General features: G+C 39.1%; 2 protein-coding genes and 1 long non-coding RNA gene across 5 annotated transcripts; 2 read left to right on the top strand and 1 right to left on the bottom strand.

The window, feature by feature from the left end:
• On the bottom strand, window positions 2,188-6,669 carry LOC110435680. 2 transcript variants are annotated; one of them, XR_002453498.1, is made up of 3 exons: window positions 6,456-6,669; window positions 3,207-3,431; window positions 2,188-2,733 (listed from the first exon to the last, which is right to left on the bottom strand). It is a non-coding gene; the product is annotated as an uncharacterized LOC110435680 (long non-coding RNA). The 2 variants fall into 2 exon arrangements; XR_002453497.1 differs by having other exon boundaries at window positions 2,197-2,896.
• LOC8060039 (putative receptor-like protein kinase At4g00960) lies at window positions 2,460-5,523 on the top strand. The gene is made up of 7 exons (XM_021461562.1): window positions 2,460-2,577; window positions 3,234-3,393; window positions 3,493-3,754; window positions 3,968-4,199; window positions 4,294-4,444; window positions 4,552-4,729; window positions 5,188-5,523. The coding sequence occupies exons 2-6, from the start codon at window positions 3,259-3,261 to the stop codon at window positions 4,726-4,728; spliced, it is 957 nt and encodes a 318-aa protein (XP_021317237.1). The 5' UTR covers window positions 2,460-2,577; window positions 3,234-3,258; the 3' UTR covers window position 4,729; window positions 5,188-5,523.
• Window positions 20,342-25,599, top strand: LOC8060038 (putative receptor-like protein kinase At4g00960). Of its 2 annotated transcripts, XM_021461560.1 has the most exons (11): window positions 20,343-20,867; window positions 21,329-21,493; window positions 21,586-21,844; window positions 22,078-22,309; window positions 22,404-22,554; window positions 22,655-22,820; window positions 22,980-23,140; window positions 23,229-23,490; window positions 23,910-24,138; window positions 24,236-24,386; window positions 24,510-25,599. In XM_021461560.1, the coding sequence occupies exons 2-11, from the start codon at window positions 21,335-21,337 to the stop codon at window positions 24,699-24,701; spliced, it is 1,962 nt and encodes a 653-aa protein (XP_021317235.1). In that variant the 5' UTR covers window positions 20,343-20,867; window positions 21,329-21,334; the 3' UTR covers window positions 24,702-25,599. The 2 variants fall into 2 exon arrangements, with proteins under 2 accessions (XP_021317236.1, XP_021317235.1); XM_021461561.1 differs by lacking the exon at window positions 22,980-23,140 and having other exon boundaries at window positions 20,342-20,867; window positions 23,425-23,490.

The raw sequence follows: 26,109 nt of genomic DNA, 5'->3' as shown, positions 1-26,109 counted from the left end.
ATAAGGTTTATGTAACAATTTTACTGATACTGGAGTCTTAAGAAGTGTCTGGCTAGCCATCATCATTTGTCTGGTTTACGAGTTATATACTATTTGAAAGCTAACAATTTATATCAAAATCAAGAAAAGCAGTACCTCAAGATCAGGGCAGCGGTAGAATAAAGGATCCCTAGCATCAACAACCATAACCAACTTCACGGAAGAAAATAAAACAACAGTCAGTAATTTGCATAAGAAACGATATCACAGGATGTTACTCTTCAATCAGAAATACGCAAACGTGATTGAGCACAGCATGACAGCAGAGTACAATATTTCCAGGAAAATTTGTATTTAAGCACCAACAACTATACTAAAGCATGCAAGTGATCTAAATCTGTGTATGTTACTTTCTTAGAGTAGTTTAACAAATGATCCAGTATGAGCATGCACTAAGAGAAAGATTTGTAAGGCAACCAACCAAACCCACATTGCCTAACAATTCAGTCCAGCAAAACTTACCAAATCACTGCATTCAAGCACTCTCCACTCAAAGGGAGTCAGGACAAGCTTCATTCTCTTCCAATCTGCATAGGAGATTGCTCATTAGTCTTGCATACTCTAAGCATTAAATTAGAAAATAACGCTGCAAAATGCATTAAGCACTTTGTGCCAAATTTTACAACAAACATATACACACTCTCTAGGAATGCAAGTTTTGTATTATTTAGACTATCCAAAAGTTAAATCTGCAACAGGAATGTTCTAAAAATAACTAAGTAACATTCGCGATACCATAATATCAAGTAAAGGTGCATCATAAAGCTTATAAGCTCATTTATTTTATTGTCAATTATATAGAATTCAGTAGTTATAGCTTAGCACCCAAAATGTAACTCTACACAAAAAATATCATCCCACTAAACATTTAGAGTATATGTATGTCTCTACACCAACCTCGCAAGATTCCTGCGCCACACCAGGAAGGCCCGCCGCTCATTCGCATCAAGCTCCTCCACCGCCATCTGACTATGCCATGGCGGTCTGCAATGGCACACACATGATTCATAATCAGAAAAAGAAACATTTCTGTTAGTTTATAGATAGGTATAGATTAATTAGCCCTATATAAATTAATATTTATATAAATCATTTTGGTATCTAAAAAGGAGGATTAATTTAGAATGGACACGGTACAATATACTGACAAACTTTTCAACACTAAGGCCTTGTTTAGTTGGTAAAAAGTTTTGGATTTGATTACTGTAACATTTTTGTTTGTATTTGATAATTATTGTCCAATCATGGACTAACTAGGCTCAAAAGATTCGTTTCTTAAATACAGACAAACTGTGCAATTAGTTATTTTTTATCTATATTCCCCGTCACATCGAATCTTGCGGCACATGTATAAAACATTAAATATAGATAAAAAATTACCAATTGCACAGTTTGTCTGTAATTTGCGAGACGAATCTTTTGAGTCTAGTTAGCCTATAATTGGATAGTAGTTGTCAAATATAAACGAAAGTGCTACAGTGTGCTTTTTGCAAAAAAAAATTGAGACTAACAAGGCCTAACACGCAATGCCTGCGTTGAAGTACAAGAATGTACATATGATGTGATAAAATAGCATGCCATCTAAGACTTCAAGTCACAAGCAAAACTCAATTAATTCTGCCTAAATAACGAAAGTGCTCTGAAATTAACTCAATTAGTTCGTAGTTGTAACGCCGTGTTTAGTTGGTGAAGGAAAAAATTCGCAACACTGTAGCACTTTTGTTTATTGTCCAACCATGGACTAATTAGGCTCAAAAGATTCGTCTCGTAAATTTCGACCAAACTGTGCAATTAATTTTTATTTTCGTCTATATTTAATACTCCATGTATGCGTCTAAAGATTCGATGTGACGAGAAATCTTAAAAAAATTTGGGTTTTTGTGTGAAAGTAAACAAGGCCTAAGTTTTTGCATTACGCCACCTTGTTTAGTTGCCAAAAAAATTTTGGTTTTTGGCTACTATAACACTTTCGTTTTTATTTGACAAACATTATTCAATCACAGAGTAACTAGGCTCAAAAGATTTATCTCACAAATTACAGGTAAACTGTGCAATTAGCTTTTATTTTCGTCTATATTTAATGCTCCATGTATGCGATTAAAGATTCGATGTGACGGGGAATCTTGAAAATTTTTGCGAACTAAACAAGGCTCGAAGTTATGTGGACATGGGCCCATATATCCCTGCAGTTCTGAAACTGCAAGGCAATTCATTCACCATTTCGCATGGCCACGGCTCATGTCCATATACAAGTATACAACATCAGGTATGGCAACGTGCTTCACCATGGAATTTTTCTCTCATCTCCGTGTACTCTACGGAACAATGAACAGAACTTTTGAACTCTGGAATAAAAAAAAATTCCTGACAGAAACGCGTCTGGCCATTGACTTGTCAGATTGACCCGCGTCGTACCTATCTTCACCATGGCCGCGACGCGTCCAAGAAGCGCGTTTCATCCCCGCCAGTTAGCATAGATACTCATCCGTCTCTCCCAGTCGTTCTGCTGCTCTGCATCCTCCGCCTTTTCCCTTCCAGGTCAGTCTTCTTGTCCTCACTGGTTTTCACATGAATTTTGCAAGGCCTTGTGCTTGTTTTCGCTTGCACTGTTACCCTTAATTCATCACATCTGTAGTAGCATCGCACATTTGAAAGAGAACTTTTATCCTTAATTCATCACATTTGACCTGCATTCTGATTTGAACAAAACTTAGTACTGAACCATTTGTCATATCTAATTCGAGGGGAAGAAATAAATCCTAAAGCTTAGGATGCATTATGAACACTGAAATCAAAGTTTCAGCTTAACCTGGATCAGTCTGAATCTTTGAGGGATACAACTATTCTTTGATTTGAACTGCACACAATGGACGACCAGGTTTAGTTATGAAAACTAATGGATACATACACCCCAACTTTTAAAACTTTTCATTCAAACTAGCAAAAATAATGTGAGTTTAGATTAATTCCGATTGAGGGGTATGCCAGTGGAAGCTTAGGATGCAGTAGTCCAAATCTGAAACAAATACTATACACACCATTGCAACACATCGAAACACCAGGTTGTTTTCTAATGTTTTTCTAATTGTTTAGCTTATTCTTTCTTGCATGAGTTGTTTAAGTACTGTGTCATATTTCCATGAATTAGATGTTCTAACCATCCATACCTTGTGCTATGTCTTGCTGTCGCTCAGATCACAACCTTCTCAATCGTCAGAGATGACTACTGGCACCAGGTCTAGTCTTCTAAGCACATTGCCCAAGGATATACCAGCAAGCTTTCTGAAGCAAATCACAAATGATTTCTCTCCTAAGCTAGAACTTGGTAAAGGTGCATTTGGAACTGTCTACCAGGTATGATCATATATACGCCTTAAATTTGTTCCTGCCTTCTGAAGTTGACTGAACACATGTCAGCATGCCAATATACATAATATATTATACTTGACATAGGGAATTGCGGAGAATGGGGAAATGATTGCTGTGAAGAAACTTGGGGAAAACTCTCCTGTGCCGAATGAGAGAACATTTAGTAACGAGGTATGTAATCTTATGGCAGCCCAACATGAAAATATAGTGAAGTTGGTGGGCTACTGTCATGAATCACAGAAGAAGGTGGTGCAACACAATGGAAGATATATCATTGTAGATATAGCAGAAGTTTTTCTCTGCTATGAATATCTACCTATGGGAAGCCTTGACAAGTATCTATTTGGTATGTATATGTACTACAATATTCGATAGCATTCACCACTATTTAATTCCTTTAATGTTTGCATCTTATTGAGTTTCCAGTTGCTACTTTGACATAAATGAGTAATTAGAATTCATATTATAAACCAAACAAATTCAAAATGAGTTATTAGTACAATAAGATTTTTGTTTCTGGTAAAGATTACTTACATATCTCTGTGTTCTACTTCTACAGGCAAATCTAATAGAATCGACTGGGACACACGGTTTAGAATAGTTCAAGGAATCTGCAACGGTTTACATTTCCTACATAAGGAAATGGATCAGCCTGTCGTTCACATGGATCTTAAGCCCGAAAATATTTTGTTGGGTGATAATATGGTCCCCAAAATTGCTGATTTTGGACTTTCCAGACTCTTTGGTCAAGAGCAAACTCGAATGAACACTCAAAATGTTGTGGGAACTGTGTAAGTCAAAAATTGTGAAATAACTATTTTCCTTTATTACTAGATTCCATTTTTTAAAATTCACACTAAATAAGTCTTAATGAACTCTGTTTAGAGGATATATGGCTCCGGAATATCTATATAGAGGTGAAATCTCTACCCAGTCAGACATATATAGTTTGGGTCTACTAATCATTCAGATAAGCACCGGAGAAAAGAATATTCCTAACACTGAAGACAAGTGTGGACGAAAATTTATTGAGAAAGTAAGATCATGTTATTTAGTATTTTCATGATTCGAATTTTTTCAAATAGACTAGATTAGATTTAGTTTGGATATACGATATAACAAGAGGAACATCGAAACCTGTAGGTACAAAAAAGTTGGACAGATGGCCACATATCATCCATGTACACATCATTTGATCCAGATTGCCTCCAGCAACTTAAAATGTGTGTTGAAATTGGGTTACAATGTGTGGAACATGAACGCAAGATGAGACCTTCCATAGCGGATATTGTTGAAAAGCTCAATGCAATGCAGGAATGAGGTATGAACACTGGAACGGTGAATCCCTTTGATCAGTTTCTTGCACAAATGCTACCCACTTTGGACAAATCTAAGGCCAAAATCTGGTTATGCTCAGGCCCTGTTATTCTGAATAAAACTTGCTGTTCAGTTTACTTGTAATAATTGCAAACTTTGGGATTCTATGGCCTAAGGATATTATAACTTTCAAGTCCTACATGATACAAAGAGACCATAGTTTGCATTATCAATTGTTTAAGTAATCTAAGTTCTGTATATGTTTACAAAGGATTGGGATTTCCTTTGATTTGTATAGTTAAAAAGTTACAATCAAGATATGTGCATCAGCTACTCCTATTTTTCTTGCCTTTTATTCATAATTTGGACTATGTTTTCTGCTCCAAAAAGCCAACACATACAACATCATATGGTTCATGCTACATTCTGCCAATGGTAACATATCCTATGGAATTTTTTTAGGTCTCTCAGTCCCAGCAAGTTTCGAACATATTGGTCTCCAGAGGATGACAGATCGGTATCCAAGATGGATAAAGCATGTTTGTTATTCGTAGACAGCCCAAAATTCCTTTTGGAATAAGATCCTTTCTTTTATCATCTCATTATGGAAACTATCACATTATATTCCTTCCATCAACACCAGAACTGCTGCTCCAAATATCTTTTCTTGTAATCATTATGTAAAGAAGTATTTAAATTAAGGGATGGTACCCAACAGTTCCTTTAAAATTCCTATTGAATGGGCTACTCCAAATGAATTTTGGAGGAATCTAAACAGACCTAATGGTTTTCTTCATATATGTGTGGTGTGTAATCCATATTTGTCATGTGTTGTCTCGAAACATTACTATCCGTACTTAGACGTGACCTATGCCTTATAGAGAACCAAGTGTATCTTGGGTAGTTAGCAGAGTCGATGGTTCATACTTGAGCTTATATTCTTCTATAAACAGAAACCGAAGCTTCAGACTCCAACTTACTATAGAGTCATAAATACTTTCTAGTTCATTTTAGAGAATTAACTATAACTCCCCTTTATCTTTATCCATTACTAGGTTTGAACCCATTACACTATACACATCTGTTTACCTAGATTATAACATGCATATGCTATACCATGGATAAGTATATGGAAAAACTTAAGATTCTTAGTATGATGTCTGGTCATCTCAATTCATCAGGATCAAAATATAAGAGGAGTCATGAGACCCCCCCCCCCCCCAAAAAAAAAAAATATATATATATATATATCCTACCAATGACTTTCATCTCAAATGAAAGAAAATAGAGGACCGAATATAATAACATTATAACAAGGAGGTAAGAAATGCTGACCATTGAAAAATCAGATGACCAAAAGATGAAATTAGCTTTAGAAGTTGCATTCCTGGTGGCATGGCGATTGGTGAATCGCAATTCGCAATCAGTCATAAGACCTTGAGCAGGATACATCTGAGGACTACGAAGGCAAGATACGGCAGAAAAGAAGGCTTAGAGCCATGTCTTTTTGTTCGGCACTGCAGTGCAGCAATTCGTCGAGCAGGTCGTGTGCTCGGGGACCGACCTCTGACGCGAGGCCGAAGCCCTTGAGGACCGGAGGAGGCGGATGGGGGGAGGGGCGTTAGGCCGACGCAGTAGGAAAAATTCCATTTCAATAGAAAGATTGATTTATCCATCCAATCCCACCAGGAACACAGGATTGTAGAGAAAACCATTAACGAATCACCTACCTGGTGGTGCTGCTGCTGCTGCTGCAAAGAGCACAGGACTCCTGCAATGGCTGCTCCTCCCCCGACCAAACACTCGACCTGGTTCTCTGAAGCTCTGCACAGCGCGCGCGGTGCAGCGCGGCTTGGAACATTGGAAGAGCAACGGCGCCTGACGGAGCGGCAGTAGCCGGAACTCTAGGCGACTAGCGTCTACTGCTCTGCTCGCTACTCAAACAATTTTAGCTAATAATTAGATTAATATATAGAAGATATTCATTTTATAAAATCAAGTATTGTTAATTATAATAAAACAGTATCTTCTATAGTTAATCTATATGACGAAATAAATACTGATATTATTTTTGTTTAAATATAACAAAATTTAAAAATTTGTCTTATCCTAAACTAGAATTATCACCGAAGAAAGTTTCTTTAGAGATGGCTTTTAAAGACGAACGACTCCACTCACCTCTATCTACGTATCTTTGTAAATCAATGATTTCTAAATGTTAGTTGAAACATTGTAAGCTCTATAAGCATCTCCAATTGTTTGGAAAAATTGACTTGGAAAAAATTATCATTTGGTAACTTGCTAAACCTTTTGGCAAGTGAATTTTTCTTGTATCTTCAATTGTTTGGTAAATTGGGCTTGGTAAATATAGAAAAATAGACCCACATATATCGGTCCAACAAATATATATTGAAGTCGATATATTTAAATTTATATTTCATCCATACATTTTAAATTTATATGCTTTATTTATTCGTTCACCGCATCTATGCAAAATCTGTCCCAGCATCTGGGCAGGACAGCAGCTGCCGGCCATGATTCTGCAGCGAATAATCATGCAGCGGCAGCAAATTTGTCGCCGAGAGCAGCAGCAGAACCTTGCATGGCGACCCGGGATACCAAGCCACGGCGAGCGCGGATAGATCCGCGCGCGAGCCCTCTGTTTTCCAACTTGCAAAAAATTTAGCAAGTCCTATTCTAAACTGTTGGAGAAGGAATTTTTTTCTTTTTCTAAAAAAACAAGGATAGCAAGTCATTTTTCCAAACAATTGGAGATGCTCATGTGCCTAATACAATCCTTTTGTATTTAGTTTAACGAGTCTAAGACCTATAACAACGCCTGGAGGGTTACCTATTATTATGGATGTTGTTAATATTGTTGTTGGAGGTTGGATATGGTATATTGATATTTTTATGCTCAAATGGGTAATTTTGCAAGCGCATAAAATCGATGTAACACTTCACCTAAGAGTAGTTGAGCGTTGTATTTATATCAACATGAAAAACATATATATATGGCCAAGATGATTGATCACTATGATTTCCAATGGCTAAGTTACAAACTATATTCTTTCCACTCTAGGTAGGGGTGATGATAATAAACAAAGGTAGTGTGATTCAAGAGACATTCAAAGCTATAAGATAAACATCATAGCTAATGGGAGGACAAGGAGTGTAACACACTACATCCAAAAACTAATTATATATAGCCTAGCTCTACACCTGAAATGAGTCTTCATATGCATTACACCTCTCTTATATTTTCATATTCACTTCGTGTAAAAAATCTTACCTAGAGGTGATTGTTGACGGTCCTTAAGTAACGAATTTAATTATCAAATAAACAAAGAAAAGGATCCAAATGAAATCAACATCTAGACTTAGGGTTTTATCTGACAGAATTCCACAAGTTTTGATGTTTGTCTATTTCTGCAGGGGGTTATCAGGAAATACGGAAGAAAGGCCCACACGTCGGGATTACATAGAGATATTAACGTGCTGCGCAATTATCTTACATCTAGAAGACTCCAGAAGCCACGGGAAGAAAGCGGAGGCCGAAAGGGCCCAGAGGCAGGGCGCCCGCCCTCCTTCCCTGGGCGCCCGCCCTGACTTGGAGTCCAAACAGGACTCTGTTTCGTGGGAGATCTCCACCGACTTAAAGGATCAAGGATAACCGTTCAATCAATGTCGGTTTGATCCAACGGCCCATATTCACTTGAAGGGACTATAAAACCAGACCCCCTGGCCCCTGGAGGAGAGAGCCTCTCAACCCTAATTCATTATTCCTCAAGGGAGAAGAAGCCCCTGATCAAGATTAGAGCCACCACATCAATTAGATATCTAGATTAGCATAGCTACATAGGATTAGAACTAGAAGGAGTCAATCTTCGATTGGTTTCCGGATCTGTCAAGATTCTTGGTAATTCTCTAATTATGCTTCTAATTGTTCTTCTAATTATCTTTGTTCTTCAATATTATGAATATGACTTTGTTCTACTTCAATATATTGCTTATGACTTTGCTCTACTTGTTTATATTCAAGATTATATTGTTCTTAGTTTATCATAATTATGTACTTGGCTTAGTTAGATTGGATCTATATACATGCTTAGGATCGTATAGCGTTTATCCATTGGATCCATGGGTAAATGATAGATATTGTGTAGGCGTGGTGCTTATACCGTATTTATCTGCGATTATACCCAATATACCAGATCGTGGGGTAGTTCGTGATAGTGACAACTTCATTGATTCTTATATAGTCCCCCTCTCGTGTATTGGGCTGGCAGAGCAACATTATTACAGGGGAGTGATTGCTATATTTCTCATTTACCTTGCTAATATCACTATGCATGGGTGTAGTCTTGTCTCGCAATGATTGCTAAGTATGCTTGCACTAACTATGATAATGCTAAACTATATAGTTGAGAATAACTTAGGAAATATTCTTGTATTTCGTTCTAATTCCATGCTAATGACTTTCTAGAGTATCTAATTGAGATGCTTATCATATTTATTATGTGGCTAGTTATGATCAGATTAATTATCTTTGTCACTATTCATTACTTCATATATCAGTGACACTTATCCCTGTATGAAAGAGTTAGATAAATGTTCTCAATTATACATGCAACGATAGATACTCAATCTCATATTCCATTCTGTAATCAATATTGATGATTGTTAATCCCTTCCCAGTGGTAAAAATATAAATAACGATACCTGGAATACTTCCCGGTTAAAATGCTACATCGGTATTAATCTGTGCGCTTGCAGATCCCATTCATTATTTATTTAGAAGAGCAATTGCATATTTCAATACCGCGTCTCTCATGTCATGCTGGGGATGACAACTTGGCTTAAGTGGTGTGAGGGATAGGTTTGGCATTTTTGGCACCGTTACTAGAATTAGAAAACTAAGTCTACTTTTGGTAATGATGTTAAGAATACCCAACAGTGATAAGTTTGAAACCATAAGTATTATAAGCTATCCTCACCCTCCTAAATAGTGATGCCTTCACCTTCACTTTGTTGGCATATAGATGGCCAGATTATCATTTAGTGACCTTAACAAGCTTCCCCAAGCTTGCTTTTTGCTCATTCGAGCAAAGACGATCGAAGATTTAACAACAATGGATCACGAGTTGCTACAATATTAACTTCTCGCAAGTACTTTACATAAAACCAACACTATATGTTTCAAATTGAATAAGTTGGTACTTTTGAACACTCACCATATTACCTTAGCCATGATGGGGCTTAATGCTTCACCTTGTCATGAGAGGTCGAAAAGCGTACAAAACAGTTAGATAGAGTGCTCATTTTCCCATCCTTCATTTGGTATGATCTTATGAAGGTCAGTTCCACGAATGATACTCTCAATTCTCTTAATGGTGTATGTATCATCACCAAAGGCTATTATGCCCAGTCTCAACATTCTATTCTAAAGCATACGTGGCATTTATAGGTACATGATGATTGTAACTTGTAAGGCATACTTGTATTACATATATTGCTAAGTCAAACACTTAGATCCATCAAGAAACAAGTCATACACTTAGATCAAGATTGTGTTGTGTGGAACATGCACGATAAAATACTTTGTACTCCATTTGATAATCTCTCTCTAGTCTATTCATTTGAGAACATGGCTATCTTTTCCTTTGTTTTCCTCTTTTTTCTTTTTTCTTTTTTATTTTTTCTTTTCTCTCATATTTTTTCTTTCTTTCTTTCTTTTTGCATAACCCATGTCTCTTTTTATAAGATTGCTAGAGAGAGAGATGAACCACATTTTGTAGCATAGAGTATTTTTATTTGGTGGCAAGAGAAAGTATAGACATGCTTTTACGTACTGTCACTAGTACACAAAGGTACTATACAGGCGATTCGTAACCCTTTTTTATAGGCGGTTTGGCGAACCACCTGTGTTTGGTGACCTGTGAAAATAAATTTTTCCATAGGCGGGTAACTGAGAACCGTCTGTGGAAATGCATTTTTATAGGCAGTTCAGTTATGCCAACTGCCTGTAGAAATCTTTTTCTAGAAAATATGAAATCGGTTTTTAAAAATAGGAAAAAAATTTTAATTTCAGGGAAAGCCCACAGGCTATTCGCCCGCCTGTCTCCGTCCCAAGCCACAAGTCGCGTGCTACGCGGTCGGTGGGATTCGAACCTGAGACCTCGCCTTCGCGCGTACCCTCCTCTACCACTCCACCTATCACTCAGTTGTGGCTATATTAGAGTTTAGTTCCCTACATACTATCATAAATCAAGCATAAATTGATTATTTGAGGCCCTAAACAAATTCAAATAGAAAAATCGTCAACTACAAAGTTTTACAACTGTTTAAGATCTACAACTTTTATATTGGTAGTTCCTTCATCCGAGGTCATTTACAAAATTTGAATTTCAAATTTGAGAAATTCAAACGTAGTTTTTGATGACAAGATGATTTCAAATGAAAATATTATCAACTACAAAGTTGCATAACTTTTTAAGATCTACAACTTTCATTTTAACGGTTTTTTCAAACGAGGTCATTTGAAAAACTCAAAAATTCAAGTTCAAATTATTTGTACAGGCGGATTTCTTAAGGAACCGCCTGTAGAAATATGATTTCTACAGGCGGTTTCTTAAGAAATCCGCCTGTAGAAATACAGGCGGTTTTGTTAGAAAAACCGTCTGTAAAAAATTGATTTTCACAGGCGGTTTTATAGTCGGGTAAGCCAATTTCTTTCCACAGGTGTTCTTTAATTGAAACCGTCTGTAAAAATTATGTTCCACCGCTGGCTTTGAGCAATTCTGTACTAGTGTGTACGCGTAGAAGCAACATATTCATGTGGTGCGTATATCTTGTCTTTTATTAACCAACTGAGTTTAACCAAATATATAAAAAGCTATTAAATTTAAAATATTAAATAAGTATAGTGAGATTAATCATATAATATACTTTTATAGTAAATTTATTTGTAGATATAAATATTAAAATTATTCTCTATAAATCTAATTAAATTAAAATTGATTGACCGTGTGCACTTCTTCTCCGGTCCTACTTTCTCAATTTCTATTTCCCTTGGCTCTAGTCGTGGCCTAGGTACTCCATATATACTCCGTTTAGGCCTTGTTTAGTTGGTGAAAAAATTTAGATTTGGCTACTATAGTGTTTTCATTTGTATTTGATAATTATTGTCCAATCATAGACTAACTAGGCTCAAAAAATTAGTTATTTTTTATTTATATTTAATGCTTTATGCGTGCATTTAAATTTTTTGATGTGACGGGAATCTTAAAAAAATTGGAAACTAAACCTAGCCTTAGTTTGTTTAGGTCTTGTTTAGATCCAAAAACTTTTTTGGATTTAGGTACCGTAGTACTTTGGTTTGTATTTAGTAATTATTGTCGAACCATGGACTAAATAGACTTAAAAGATTTAGATTTATCTTACAAATTACACATAAATCGTGCAAGTAGTTATTTTTTAATCTATATTTAATGCTTTATGCATGCATCTAAATTTTTAATGTGACAGGGAATCTTGACAAATTTTAGGAACTAAACCTGGCCTTAGTTTGTTTAGGCTTTGTTTAGATCAAAAACTTTTTTGGATCTAGGTACTATAGCACTTTCGTTTGTATTTGGTAATTATTGTCCAACCATGGACTAAATAAGCTTAAAAGATTCGTCTTGTAAATTACAGATAAACTGTACAATTTGTTATGCTTTTATCTATATTTAATGCTCTATGTATGTGCTATAAGATTTAATGTGATAGGGAATCTTGAAAAGTTTTTGGATTTTGATCTTACAGTTGAACCTAACCTTCCAAGTCAAACTAGGACAAGTCAACTAGGCCACATGCTAAAAGGTCCTTATTTGGTTTTGGTAATTGAGTGACAATTTAGATGGACTAATATATGTTTATGTGATTATACAGGAGATTAGTCCACGGGTGAAAAGGTGATGATAGAGGACCTCATTGCATATGAGACATGACATGGAGTCATGTGATCAAGGTGGAGAAGATCAAGCTGAGGCTTGACTCGACGGACTGATTGCAAGTGTGAAGGGCAAGTTAGAGGCTTTGAAGCAAGGGACCGCGTGTGATGGTGAAGCTTGAGCAAGACTTGGTGCCGATGGACCGATGCAATGGTGAAGAACAAGTAAGGTCAAGATCGATGAATCAATATAATCACGTGATGATATAAAGTGAATCATATCATTTGGTGATGATGTAGAAATTTTATGAGAATTGGATAAGAGATACTTTGGTTTCGGAGTAGATCTTATCAGCTATAGTGCAGCAATTTGTAGTATATAGCAGTGGTGGAAGAATTGAAATCTCATAGCAATCTAGAAGTCAAATGAAGCTCAAATTTTCACAGCTGCTAGATGACTTAGTGAAGCACATCTCCACCAAATTTCATGATATTTGGATTTGTACATTGTGAGATTGGATATTTCTTTAAAGGGTACAAAATCTGCCAGAAAAGTGACAATTGTTGGATTGATCTAGAGTCACTTAAATGAAAGGTCCTCAAGTTGGAAACATTCTTACAAGTGTTTGAGGCACTTAAGTTTGGTTTTGAATTGATCTAGAAGCATGACATGTATTGAGTACAAGGCTATTTGATTATGGAGTGTACTTGGTGTACACATTTAGTACTCAAGTTGAAGATCAAGATCAAACTCAAGATGAAGATGAAAGTTAAGTTCTAGTGACTATTGGAGATCTTTTGGTAGAAATAAAAGAACTTAAACAAGTAGAAAGAAAAGGACTTAAAGAAGAATTCATAGTTAATCATCATATTAAGTCCATCACTTGAATCAATCAATGCAATTCAAGTAAGTATCAAGAATGGTTCTTTGGAGAGAGGTCACTTCTCCCTATGTGAGGGGCTTGCCACTCGAGGTGTGGGTAAACCAAGTGTGTATTTGGAAGGCTAACATAGAAGTGGTGAGATGCTTAGTTGAAGCAATCAAAAGGATTAATCAAGAAAGCAAGCAACACCCAAAAGAGAGCTAGTCATGGTGTTGAAATAAAATTCTAAATAGTTTTTTATGCAAGCAATGATCAAGAAAAAGATGAAGCAAGCCAACCATAACAAGAGTCAGTGCACTTGATCATATTGGTGGTTCTCAATTTATATGGGTGAAGATTTGATCTATCAAATAGTATCTATAATTGGTCTTCACCAAGCTTATAAAATTGGACTTCATATTGCTATTTGGAGCAAAATTGGAGTCTTATTGACTATCCTCTATTCCAATATAGCAAAGGTATCATTGTAATGTGCATGATCATTTCATCCCTTAATTACTAGTATGTGGTTAGTGCATATAGTACATGCTTAATAGGATCATGCATAACAAATGAAAAATTTGAATTCATAGCCTACCACTATTGCTTGAATGATTAATTGATCTAGTGGCATGAATATGAGTTTGTTCATGAGCTAGTGAACCCAAGTACTTGATCTATTTTAGATTGTTAACAAGTGACAAGTACAATATTGGTAAGATAACCCTAAATGTGAGGTGTGAAAAGCTTGTCATTGGTTCAAACCAAACTTCGAAGTTTAGGCAAATCAACTTAGTTCAAGTCAACAATTAGAAGCTCATGATGATGATAAGAGTACAAGAACAAGACAACAATGCAAATGAATATCTAGACTCAAATGTTTCTTAAATTGGTATCCTACAAATAGTACTCATGATGACAAATGTTCAAGATAAGCAAACAAGTGGTTCCATACTATAAGACCTTCAATTTATATCAGACAAGCTCTTCCAAATAGTATCACATCTCTACATGTGGTATCTATCATATAATAAGGTGGTTCCACAAGTGATCCTCAACTTTAAGTGATCATTAAGAAAAGAAAGTTCCCTCACCAATAAGATTGTCAAGTGGATGACCCATGCTTTGACATAGGGGGAGGTGCCCCACCGATTGGTATCAAGGTCAAAAGATCCTATATGGTATCTCAAGAGCAATACAAGTGGTGTCATTCCAACACATATGGTGATATCCATAAAAAATTCAAGATTCAAGCCTCAACCATCTACCCTAATGTAGTCTTTTGTCACAATAAGATGCACACCCTTAAATTGGTATCACATCTTTTATGGAAATTTTGATGACAAAGGGAGAGAAGTTAGTATAAACATATGAAATATGGACATGGACAAAGAGGGAGCAACATTAAGGAAAAGAGATAGGAAAAACATTAAGGAAAAGAGATGGATCAAAATTCTTGAACAAGAGAAGCACACAAGTAGGGGGAGCAAGCTCATGAACCTTGTTTGTTTATATTTGATTTGTGCATATTCATATGCTTGCTTGCACTTCATAAGTTTTTAAATTCAATATGCATGCTTGTATGGTGTATGCTAGTTATAGAACTTGAATGATGATATGATAGCACGCATAGGTTGATAGCTAGACTTGTGTTTATCAAGTAAAAACTACACCCTTGCTTATAATGTTGATCTCATAAGGTTTCTAGTGTTTTTTTGTCTAGCTAGTTATGGTGCTAAGGATGGTGTACATTGGCTACCTCAAATGATATAAAAAATGGTATCAAACTACAAAGGTTTATTATATACACCTTAGCACTTAGTTGGGTTTTATGGTGCTTATCCAAATCTTGACATAGAGGTTAAACGTTGGATAAGTAGCATAAAATCCAAATCAAGTTAACAATTTACACTTTGTGTGAAGTGCTAGCTCGAAAAAGCTTAATTTCCATATGTTTGTAGAGTTGTCATCAATTACCAAAAAGGAGGAAATTGAAAGGTCCTTTGTTTGGTTTTGGTAATTGAGTGACAACTTAGGTGGACTAATATGCATTTATGTGAGATACATAGGGGATTAGCCCACAGGTGAATATGTGATGATAGAGGAGCTAATTGCATATGTGACATAACATGGAGTCATGTGACCAAGGTGGAGAAGATTAAGATGAGGCTTGGCTCGACGGACTAGTTGCAAGTGTGAAGGGCAAATCGGAGGCTTTGAAGCGAGGGACCGTGTGTGACGGTGAAGGTTGAGCAAGACTTGGCACCAATGGACTGATACAACAATAAAGAGCAAGTGAGGTCAAGATCGATGAACCAATACAGTCATGTGATGATATAAAGTGGATTATATCATTTGGTGATTGGTTGGTGCGTGTGTTGTATCAACATTAGAGGAGATGGAATGGAAAGTGCAAGACAAAGGTATAACCTAGGGCATTTTCATTTCACCGTCATAGGTGTGTAGAGAAGTTTATGACCAGATTTAGAATAGATGGCTGTACTATCAAGAGGGGCAAACTTGTTGGCATATCAGTCATCTAATGCCACTTGAACGACCTAACTTTGCAAACGTGTTAGGATCGAGTGGCGTGGCAAGTTTAAGAGGCCAACTCCTTTGGGAAAATGTTTGTGAAAAGCTAACACACTTACACACAGTGGTGTACACTTGGAGGCATCGGATGCTGGCCTAGTGTCTGGTGCATTGAGGCTAAGTGTTGCTTTTCTGAGCAAAGTGTCGGAGCATCCGGTGGGTTCGTGTCAGACGCTAGCGAGACACTGTTGAAAGCCCTAGTTTGGTTTTGGATAATTGATAAAACCCTAGTACTAACCTCTATACTAAGTGTGTGTAGACTAAATGAGGTTGGTACATGCCAAGTGATGGAGCAAGTGATGATCATGGTGATGAAGGTGATGACCACAAGATGATCAAGTGCTCAACTTGGAAAAGAAGAAAGAGAAAAACAAAACCCTATGGAGATCAAGGCAAAGGTATTGCTTAGGGTTTTGGCTTTGGTGATCAAGACACCATAGAGGGTGTGATCACATTTAGGATAGATAGCCGTACTATAAAGAGGAGAATTCTTTGGCTAAGCGGTTATCAAGTGTCACTAGGTGTCATTGTTCTTGTGCATGCATTTAGAACCTAGTGAGCTAACTTAACTCCTTCGAAGAAAATATTTGTGAAAATGCTAACACACGTGTACTTGTTGGTTCACACGTTGTGGTGTTGGCACACTTTGAGAAGGGAGTTGGAGTTTGAAGAGTAGAGAGAGGATGGGTTCCTCTCTCCCTCCCGCCTCACAAGCTCGGCGGGATTCGGCGCTTTTCGAGAAAACGAAGTGCAATTTTTCTATTACGCCGGTGAAAATTTTGGAGAAGTCGTGGGAGTGTTTCTCGTCACCGGTCGCTGGCCACTGAGGCACCGGACGCTAAGTCTGAGCGTCCGGTGCAGACAGTGCCTGGCCCAGCTAGGGTAAGGCACCAGACGATAGGCACCGGACGCTGGCTTGAGCGTCCGGTGGTGCGCGTCCGGTGTGCGGGCGTTTTGCGACCCTCTCTGCGCATGGGTCCGGTGAGCACCGGACGCTTAGGGTGCGTCCGGTGGCTCGCGTCCGGTGACCCTGCGAGTTTGTGGAGCTCTCTGCGCATGAGTTCGGTGTGCACCGGACGCGTCCGGTGCCAACCTGCTCAGCGTCCGGTGCTCTGCAGGTTACCGTAAGACTCTGACACAGGACTGACGTTGGAGCACCGGACGCTGGTGTTGAGCGTCCGGTGACCCCGTATTTCGCCTAGTGAAAGAGCCAACGGCTCTATTTGCTTGAGGGGCTATATTTACGTGTTTGGCCGGCTTGGGGCTCACCCCCTTGGCATTCTAACATACTTGACATCCTTGTGAGCCTAAGCAAACACCTCCCACTCATCTCCTTCATAGATTAAACATCTTTGTGAGATTGGGAGTGATTCCAAGTGCATTTTCTTGAGTGATTGCATCTAGTGGCACTTGGAGATCGTTGTAGCTGCGGTTTTCTTGTTACTCTTGGTGGTTGCCGCCACCTAGACGGCTTGGAGCAGCGGAGGAGGATTGGCACGAGTTGGTGATTGTTCGTGGCCATCTCCCGGTGATTGTGAGAGGTTTGTGCCTACCTCGGCGGAGTGCCAAAGGCAACATTAGTGGATTGCTCGTGTCATTGAGCTACCTCACTTGTGGGTGGGTTCTTGTGGTGTCCTAGTGAGGACGAGGTTCGTGCTACACCTCTTAGCCACCGAACCACCTAGTGTTGGTCGACACAACGGGGACGTAGCGTGCCGGCAAGCACGTGAACCTCGGGAGAAAAATTGTGTGTCTCCATTGTGATTGATTCATTGGATTTCTCCCGGTGATTGGACTTCACATTATTGATTGGTTCATCCCCTCTACGCGGCGGTATAAAGTTCGAACCATCTCTCTTACATTCCCACAAACTAGAGTAGCTTACTTACTTGTATAGAAACTTTAGGTAGCTTTCTAGTGTAAGTAGTGACATAGCTCTTGTGTGCCTAGTGATTATATCAACTAGAATTGTTGGATAGATGGCTTGCAAACACCCCATTAGAGCTAGAGCAAAAAGCTTCGCTTTGTTATTTACTAACCTCTTGCTCTAGTGAGTTTGTAGATTTTTAATAGGCTATTCACCCCCCTCTAGCCATATTAGGACCTTTCAACTGTTGAGCGTTTGATGCCGAGTGACGTCAATAGGGACGCGAACGAGGGTTTCAAGTGGTGTGCGCGTCGGACACTGGTTGCGTCTGATGGCACTCCATCGGACACGTCCGACACATCTTCGAGAGGTTTTGAACCTCTTTGAGTAGCGTCCGGTGCTATGGCTCTACGTTCGGTGTGGACCATCGGATCGTCCAGTGCTACTGTGTCAGACGCGCGTGTGAGTTAGCCATTGGTGGCAATGGTTGAGTTTAAACGGCTAGTGACATATGGTAGCTTTGTGAGCGTCAGACACTGGGGAGGCACGTCCGACGCCCCCGTGTTTTGCCCAATAAAGGGGCAATGGTTAGTTTAGCCCTTGGGGCTATAAATAGAAGTAGTGGCTGGCCTTGTGCTCATGGCTGAGCACACTAAGGCCTTGGTAGCTTGTGTGGTGGTGCTTGGGAGCCTTCTAACTCACATATGTTTGATAGTGATTATCCGATTGTGTAAGTGAGTGATTCTAGTGCGATGGCATTGAGAGATTGCTGGCACTAGGTGTTCATGTTGCAAGCCTATGGTACTTATTACTCTTGGAGGTTGCCACGTGCTAGACAGCTTGGTGGCTTGTGACTATGTTGAAGCACGCAAGAAGATTATACGGTGCTCCGGAGAAAAGATTGTGAGAGGTACAGTGCTCACCCTGCGGGGATCGCGAATAGCAACTCTAGTAGAGCAGGACGTCAAGGGCAACGAGTGGTCCGGCCGGGTTAAGTGCTAGAGCTTGTGGTAAGCACTCCACATAGGAGAGTGTGACTTGTAGATCACCACTAGCAAGAGGACCGGCGGCAACCTTAGAGCTTGTCTCAACGAGGACTTAGCTTGGTGGCAACCAAATAAACCTCGATAAAAAATCACCTTGTCAACATTGTCTACTCTTCTCAGTGTTTGCATGCGCCATACACTAGTGGCATAGGTTTATGTGACCTTGCTCATAGAATTGGTTAGGTGAGCTTTTGCTAAGAAAGCACCTTGTTTGTTTGTTTAAGATCTTTTACAAGATGCTAGAGAACTTAGATAGAGGGGTGTAGTCTTAGCTTGACTGATAGTTTTAATTCTGCACTTATTTCAGTTAGCCGGCACGATACGTTTGAGAAAGGACTATTCATCCCCCTAGTCCGCCATCTTGACCCTTCACATGCTCATGGTGTCTCGTGGCTCTTGCACTGTTGCACATCGGAGTAGAGATGACAATCAAACCGACGCCGCACCCATAATTATAGACTTAATGTGTATTTTTGGTTGGGTCTACAATGAGCGCTCTGCCGCCACTACTCCTCACCTGGTTCGCCTTCACCAGATCTGGGAGCTCGAAGACCAGCAACACGATCGCCTTCATCGGATCTAGGAGCGGGTCGTCGCGTGGCTGCGGGGGCAAGTGGCGTGTGGCGGGCCGGCTCGGAGGGGGTGCCGTGCTCAAGTAGTGAGGGGAGAGACGGAGTGGGCGGCGCTGAGTAGAGAGGAAGAGAGGGACGAACGACACCAGGGTAGAGAGGAAAGGGAACAGGCAACGTGGGGGAGAGAGAGGGAGACTTTTGGCTTTGGGTACCAGCTACTAGAGAATCATATTTTTTGGGTCCGCGATACATTTGCTTTGCGTGACTCAAAACATAGAATGAGTCTTCGATTTAGGTTTTAACTGTTGGAGTCGGTCTTAGGTCGAATCCTGACGTCATATTTCAGTCCTATGGTCTAAACTGTTTTTTCTTCTCTGACTAATCAAAGCATAAAACAAATATTTGGTATAAATATATGTTTTGTTATTTTTTTCTAGTGTTTTTACTCGCGGTGCCGCCTGTACCTAGGGATGAAAACGGTACGGATATTTTCCGACCGTATTCGAGACCGAATTCGTTTATAGGGGTTCAGATGTGTCCGTATCCGAGTCCGAATATTCAACATCCGATACCGTATCCGTATTCGAATAATTAAATCGTATATTTGTAATGTCGACATCCAATCATATCTTATCCGACATGGTTGATATTATCCGTATTCGAATCCGAATCCGATCGGAAATATGAAAACAAATATGATATCAGTGATATCCGTCCGTATCCGATCCGTTTTCATCCCTACCTGCTGCTGCCCTGGATGCTCGCTCCCTCGCGTCGCCGTCGGTAGCTGCTGCCCATCGCTTGCCAGTGCCTCCCCGCGCCATTATTAGCCGCCCTGCTCAGCAGCACCGTCGCCCGCCGCGCCGTAGCCTGCCGCGCGTCGAGAGGCATCGACCGCCGTCCACAATGCCCAGCTCCATTCCACCATGCCGCGCGCCGAGAGGCGTCGGCCTGCGCCGGTGACCCTGGCTTCGCGCCTCAGCGCGGCGGCCCCTGCAGGGGCCGCACGGCACGGCCGCATAGCACCCCTGCCCCGGAGTGACCGAGACACGGAGTCCCCAGTCTCGTACAGTCTCGCAGCAAGTCAAGTCAACGATTCACACGGGCATTATTGGAAGAGTTACAGTTGCTTCTGCGGATCAGCTTCTCCCATCCTCCCCCAAAACCTACAGCCCTTCGTCTCCCACTCACATCTCCAGGCTGTGTCCGATCACCAGTAAGAGGAGCTCCCCTGCTTATTGTCTCAGAAACAGAGCAGCATTGCTTCAGGTATTCTCCTGGTTGTTGCTGATGCAGAATCTATGTTCTTTGGTGCTTGAATTTTTCCTCTCTTTTTTTCACCAAATTCACATTTCATCTGGATTTTCTGACATTAAATTGCTGCTTTACAAACGACCGAGGAACTATCTGTTTATTGAAAATATGCAGGAGATTCTCTATCTTTGTATTATGTAGGCTTTAGCATATTCTTGTTCTTCCCAAGTCCAAACAATCACGATTATCTGTAATTTTCTCTACAAATTCTTAAATTTTATGAACCCTAAATTTCGTGGATTTGACTTATTTATCAATTGAAGAGAGGCACAGGTTGACCAGGCTATCTGTTTAGTGTACAGTACATGATTCTTGTTCGGAAAAGCATTGATGTAGCAACTGCGATGTTTATAGTGTTATATGTTTTGTGCACCCCTGCATGAATTATTGTCTCATATAAAGGTTATTTTGTATAGTTGGGAATGAAGGGAGATTCCAGCAGACAAAGTAGCTTAAAGGACAACTCACAAGTATCAAGTGCATTTCCAAGGGAGCCAAAGCTAGAATTCCTAAAGAGCATCACAAAAGATTTCTCAAGTGAACGAGAGGTTGGACATGGTGCATTTGGAGTGGTTTATAAGGTATGATTTCTATCTCATGTTTTAATATCTTTGAAGTTAACTATATCTGATAAAAAAAGTTAAAATCACATACTAATATGGAACCAAAGCAGGGCATACTTCAGAGTGGACAACTGGTTGCTGTGAAGAAGCTTGTGCGAAAATCAGGAGTTCATGATAGACGTTTTCAGAATGAGGCAGACAATCTCCAGACTCTGGAACACAGAAATATAGTCAAGTTACTTGGTTCTTGTTACCAAGTAGAAAAGAAATTGGTGGAGAGAAACGGCAGACATTTTCTCTCAGATGTTCCAGAAAAATTCCTCTGCTATGAATATTTGTCTAATGGAAGCCTTGACAAATACATTTACGGTATGGTAATCCATCTGGTTGCATATTTGTTTCTTTGTTTTCGTTTTTTGACTGTCTAGATACAGAATCATACATGGTATTGGTCTACAACAGAAAATAAACATGATGAAGGCTATTTTATATATACCCTGGTCACATAAAACATTTCTGTAACACAGAAGATGCAAAGATATCATTGAGAAGCTCTTTTCTTTGAAGTATTTCAATTCCTTCTTCCTTTTGTTATTATTCAGATCAATCTTCAGAATTTGATTGGCCCATGCGCTTCAAAATAATCTTGGGGATATGCAATGGGTTACATTTTCTGCATGAGGAGCGAAGTGAAGCCATAGTTCACTTGAATCTTAAACCTAGCAACATAATTTTGGGTGACGACATGGTGCCGAAAATTGCAGATTTTGGACTTTCAAGGTTGTTTGGTGAAGAACAAACCAGAATTCTCACCCAAAATGTTGTGGGGTGGATGTAAGAACTTACTAGTTTCTGTATCTTTCCATTCTTCAAAGTTGCATTAGTATTTTTGTGTGATAGAATATAATTTGATGCTAATGTGACCCAGAGGATACATTGCCCCGGAATACCATTACAGAGGAGAAATATCAGTAAAGTCGGACATATTCAGTTTGGGTGTTCTTATTCTTGAAATAGTGACAGGACTGAAGAGGGACCTCAATATTCAAGACATTTCTTCTAAGTTACTAATTGATAATGTAAGCAAAGCTGTAGTAGTATAAACAATTTAGTCTGTGTTGGCGATGTTTTGCCGCTTTACTTTACAATTTCATTATCTAATCTTTCTAATTCACACAGGTATCTAAAAATTGGACAAAAATGTCGCATATAGAATCAAAGTATCCATCACTGGAAGAACAACACATGCTACAAGTAAAAAGATGCATTGAACTTGGTTTAAACTGCGTGGAGACAGATCCAAGGAAAAGGCCTACTGTAGGTTCAATAATTTGTAAACTCAAAGGTAAAGGAACTGGTTCATAAAACCATTAATTCATTTCAAGATTTAAGGATTTAATCTAGAGGTTTTGTCAAATCATAGTGATAATTCCACTGCTGTCGTACTCTCTACCTCTAGAGTAAAATATGCATTCTCTTGTTTAAAATGGAATATGTTAAGCAGAAAACAGTCATGAAGCTAGCATATGCAAACTCATGGAGAAGAAGCTGCAACTGATAGCTGAATTCCCAAGGGAACCAAAGCTACACTTTGTAGAGGAAATCACAGGGAACTTTGCCAATGAACGTGAAATTGGTAAAGGTTCTTTTGGGGTAGTTTATAAGGTATATTTTAATTTCCATCACCATCAGTTTGAGAAAAAATATAGGAGAAGCTATCTGAATATTTGTCTGTACTATGTTAATTAATCAGGGAATGCTTCCAAATGGAGAAGTTGTTGCGGTAAAAAAGCTTTTGGTAGTTCCACAAATCAATCTGGATAAGCATTTTAAGAATGAAGTATTTAGTCTGATTGATCTCAATCATAGAAATATAGTGAAGCTAATCGGGTATTGTTATGAAATACATAAGAAGCTGGTGGAATCCCATGGAAGATATGTTTTTGCAGACACACAAGAAAGGATACTGTGCTATGAGTATTTGCCTAGGGGAAGCCTTGACAAGTACCTTTACGGTATTCTACTTAATCTCATTCTCTCTCTGATTTTAGTGGAATATTGGCTTCTGTTGTATCAAACACGAATTAACAGTCATAGGCAGCTTTATTTAACAAGTTGTTCAGACACCAGGGAAAAATATCCTTCTGCTCCTTATGTTTAGATGACAACATTCAGTTAAATTTAAACAAGATATTTACAGAACCCATCACAAAATATAGTGCAATTTAGTATGAGACTATAAAGGTATTTGTCCACATTACATATTAGATTTGCTTAAATATGTCCATATATCTTGAGGATGGATCCAAACTTACAGTAGTAACTTTGCATTCAAAGTGTTTTAGTTTGCTAGTAATAATGCAAAATTCTGAGTGCTACACAAATATACAACTTTCTCTAAGGTGTTGACTTACTGATTTGTCTATTTCTACAGGTGCATTTCATGAGCTTAATTGGAGCATCAGCTTCAAAATAATACAGGGGATTTGTCAGGGTTTACAGTTCTTACATGAATTGCAAAGACCCATAATTCACATGGATCTCAAACCTGGAAATATATTGTTGGATGATAATTTAATGCCCAAAATTGCTGATTTTGGTTTGTCAAGGCTCTTTGGCGAAGAGCAAACACGTACACTCACTTCAAATGTTGTGGGATCAAGGTAAGCTTGACGAAAATTTGTGAATAATTCTCTGTTTGTTCATGATCAACCCGATTATACTGCATGTACTGCTTCTAATGACTTTCATGTAATGCAGAGGGTACATGGCTCCAGAGTATTACTACAGAGGTGAAGTCTCAGCCAAATCAGATATATATAGTCTGGGTATCCTTATAATCGAGATAGTAACAGGGTTAAAAGTCAATCCTAACACTGAAGACTTGTCATCCAAGAACCTTATCGACAATGTAAGTCCAACATATTTGATTTTTTTCCCTTAACCTTAAGAATGTTGATAGGACAAATAGAGGTAGTGAACCGTACTTTGAATGGTGTAACTGATGCTCTTTAATGAAACTTTGCAATTACAGGTACAAAAAACTTGGACAAAAATGCCACAAATAGTTTCTAAGTACCCAACGTTGGAAGCGAGCAGCCTCCAACAAGTTAAAAGATGCATTGATATTGGGCTAAATTGTGTTAGTGAAAATCCAAAAGAAAGGCCTTCCATAGGGAAAATTATGGAGCAGCTTAATGGAAACGGCTTTCCATCCAGCAGCTAGATCTTGATACTTGAACTGAAAAAAATTCCTAGGAAGCAACAGTGAAGGGGAACAGATAGAAAAGATTTCATGTCTACACTCCCTCTCTCAGTTGAGGCCTTTGATCAGTTTCAGCAACTCATTTTCATTCTGGATGACACTCACCTTCTTCAAGGCAAGGATTAATGGTCTTATATCTGGGGTTCCACTGAGTTTGCATCAAGCAAAGCTTATCTGCATCTGATGGGCACCAGGCAAATATCACCGGTTTATACATGGCTTTGGAATTCCTATTGCCAGCCAAAATGGAAAGTTTTTTTTTCGCTAGTTTTAAAAGATAGACTTAATACATGGGAACTTCTGAAAAGGAAAACTATGGTGTTGGAAAATTACAACCGTTTGCTTTGTCATTCGGACACTGAGGAGTCTTTGCATCACTTGTTCCTGCATTGCCCTTTTGCTATGTCGTGCTGGAATGTGTTGGGTTTGGCACATTTAATACAAGGGAACATTCTGGACATGATCTCCTTGTTCAAGACTCAGATTCAGAGGCCAATATTTATGGAGATAATAGTACTAGCAATGTTGTGGGCAATTTGGTATACTAGAATTGGTCTTTTTTTTGGGGAACGAAATGATGTCGTTTTCAGAAATCTCCAGCACTCAGTGATCTCTTGCAAAGTCACCTTCAGACAAGAATTAGCTCGAGTTAAGCTTAGAGCTAAGGAGGAGGACAAACAACTGATAGACCTATGGCTAGACAGCTTTGTGTAATTGAGATAGTAACAGGCTTAAAAGTCTGGGTATCCTTATAATTGAGATAGTAACAGGGTTAAAAGTCGATTCTAACACTGAAGATTTATCGTCTAAGAACCTTATCGACAGTGTATGGCCAACATATTTTGAATTTTTATCCTTAGAATGTTGCTCTGACAAATAGAAGTATGGAACTGTACTTTGAACGGTGTAATTGATGCCCTTTAATGAAACTTTGCAATTACAGGTACAAAAAACCTGGACAAAAATGCCGCAGATAGCTTCGAAGTACCCAACGTTGGAAGCAAGCATCCTCCAACAAATTAAAAGATGCCTTGATGTTGGGGTAAATTGTGTCAGCGAAAATTCTTAGGAAGCAGTAGTGGAGGGGAGCAGGCTCTGCAATAGTGCCCTTTCTTTTGAAGAGCCCGCGTGGAGATAAGAAATGAACAGCTTTTGCTGCTAATACCGCTCAGCGGGTGGAACTTGTAATCTAAGCCGTCGTCATGGGTAACTGGCTGGGCAAAGGTGGCGTGGGGTTAGCGTGCGAGGCCGGGGAGAGCCGATCAGGCGAGAGAGGCATGGAGCCGGGGCAAAAGGCTAGGGCCGTCGCAGGGGCATGGCCAGCCACTGACGCACTATCAGGGCGCGTCCGCCAACATAGGGTCGGGCG

Source organism: Sorghum bicolor, chromosome 5 (assembly GCF_000003195.3).
Source record: "Sorghum bicolor cultivar BTx623 chromosome 5, Sorghum_bicolor_NCBIv3, whole genome shotgun sequence".
Classification (NCBI taxonomy): Eukaryota; Viridiplantae; Streptophyta; class Magnoliopsida; order Poales; family Poaceae; genus Sorghum; species Sorghum bicolor.
The sequence above is the reverse complement of the archived record's forward strand: the minus strand, read 5'-3'. Positions and strand labels throughout refer to the sequence as shown.

Excerpts from the sequence above, each read along its gene's own strand:
- LOC8060039 (XM_021461562.1), top strand. The coding sequence starts at position 3,259 with ATGACTACTGGCACCAGGTCTAGTCTTCTAAGCACATTGCCCAAGGAT. Across the intron at positions 3,394-3,492 it reads CATTTGGAACTGTCTACCAG|GGAATTGCGGAGAATGGGGA; the intron begins GTATGATCATAT and ends TACTTGACATAG. Across the intron at positions 3,755-3,967 it reads CCTTGACAAGTATCTATTTG|GCAAATCTAATAGAATCGAC; the intron begins GTATGTATATGT and ends CTACTTCTACAG.
- LOC8060038 (XM_021461560.1), top strand. The coding sequence starts at position 21,335 with ATGAAGGGAGATTCCAGCAGACAAAGTAGCTTAAAGGACAACTCACAA. Across the intron at positions 22,821-22,979 it reads AATAATTTGTAAACTCAAAG|AAAACAGTCATGAAGCTAGC; the intron begins GTAAAGGAACTG and ends TATGTTAAGCAG. Across the intron at positions 24,139-24,235 it reads TCAAATGTTGTGGGATCAAG|AGGGTACATGGCTCCAGAGT; the intron begins GTAAGCTTGACG and ends CATGTAATGCAG.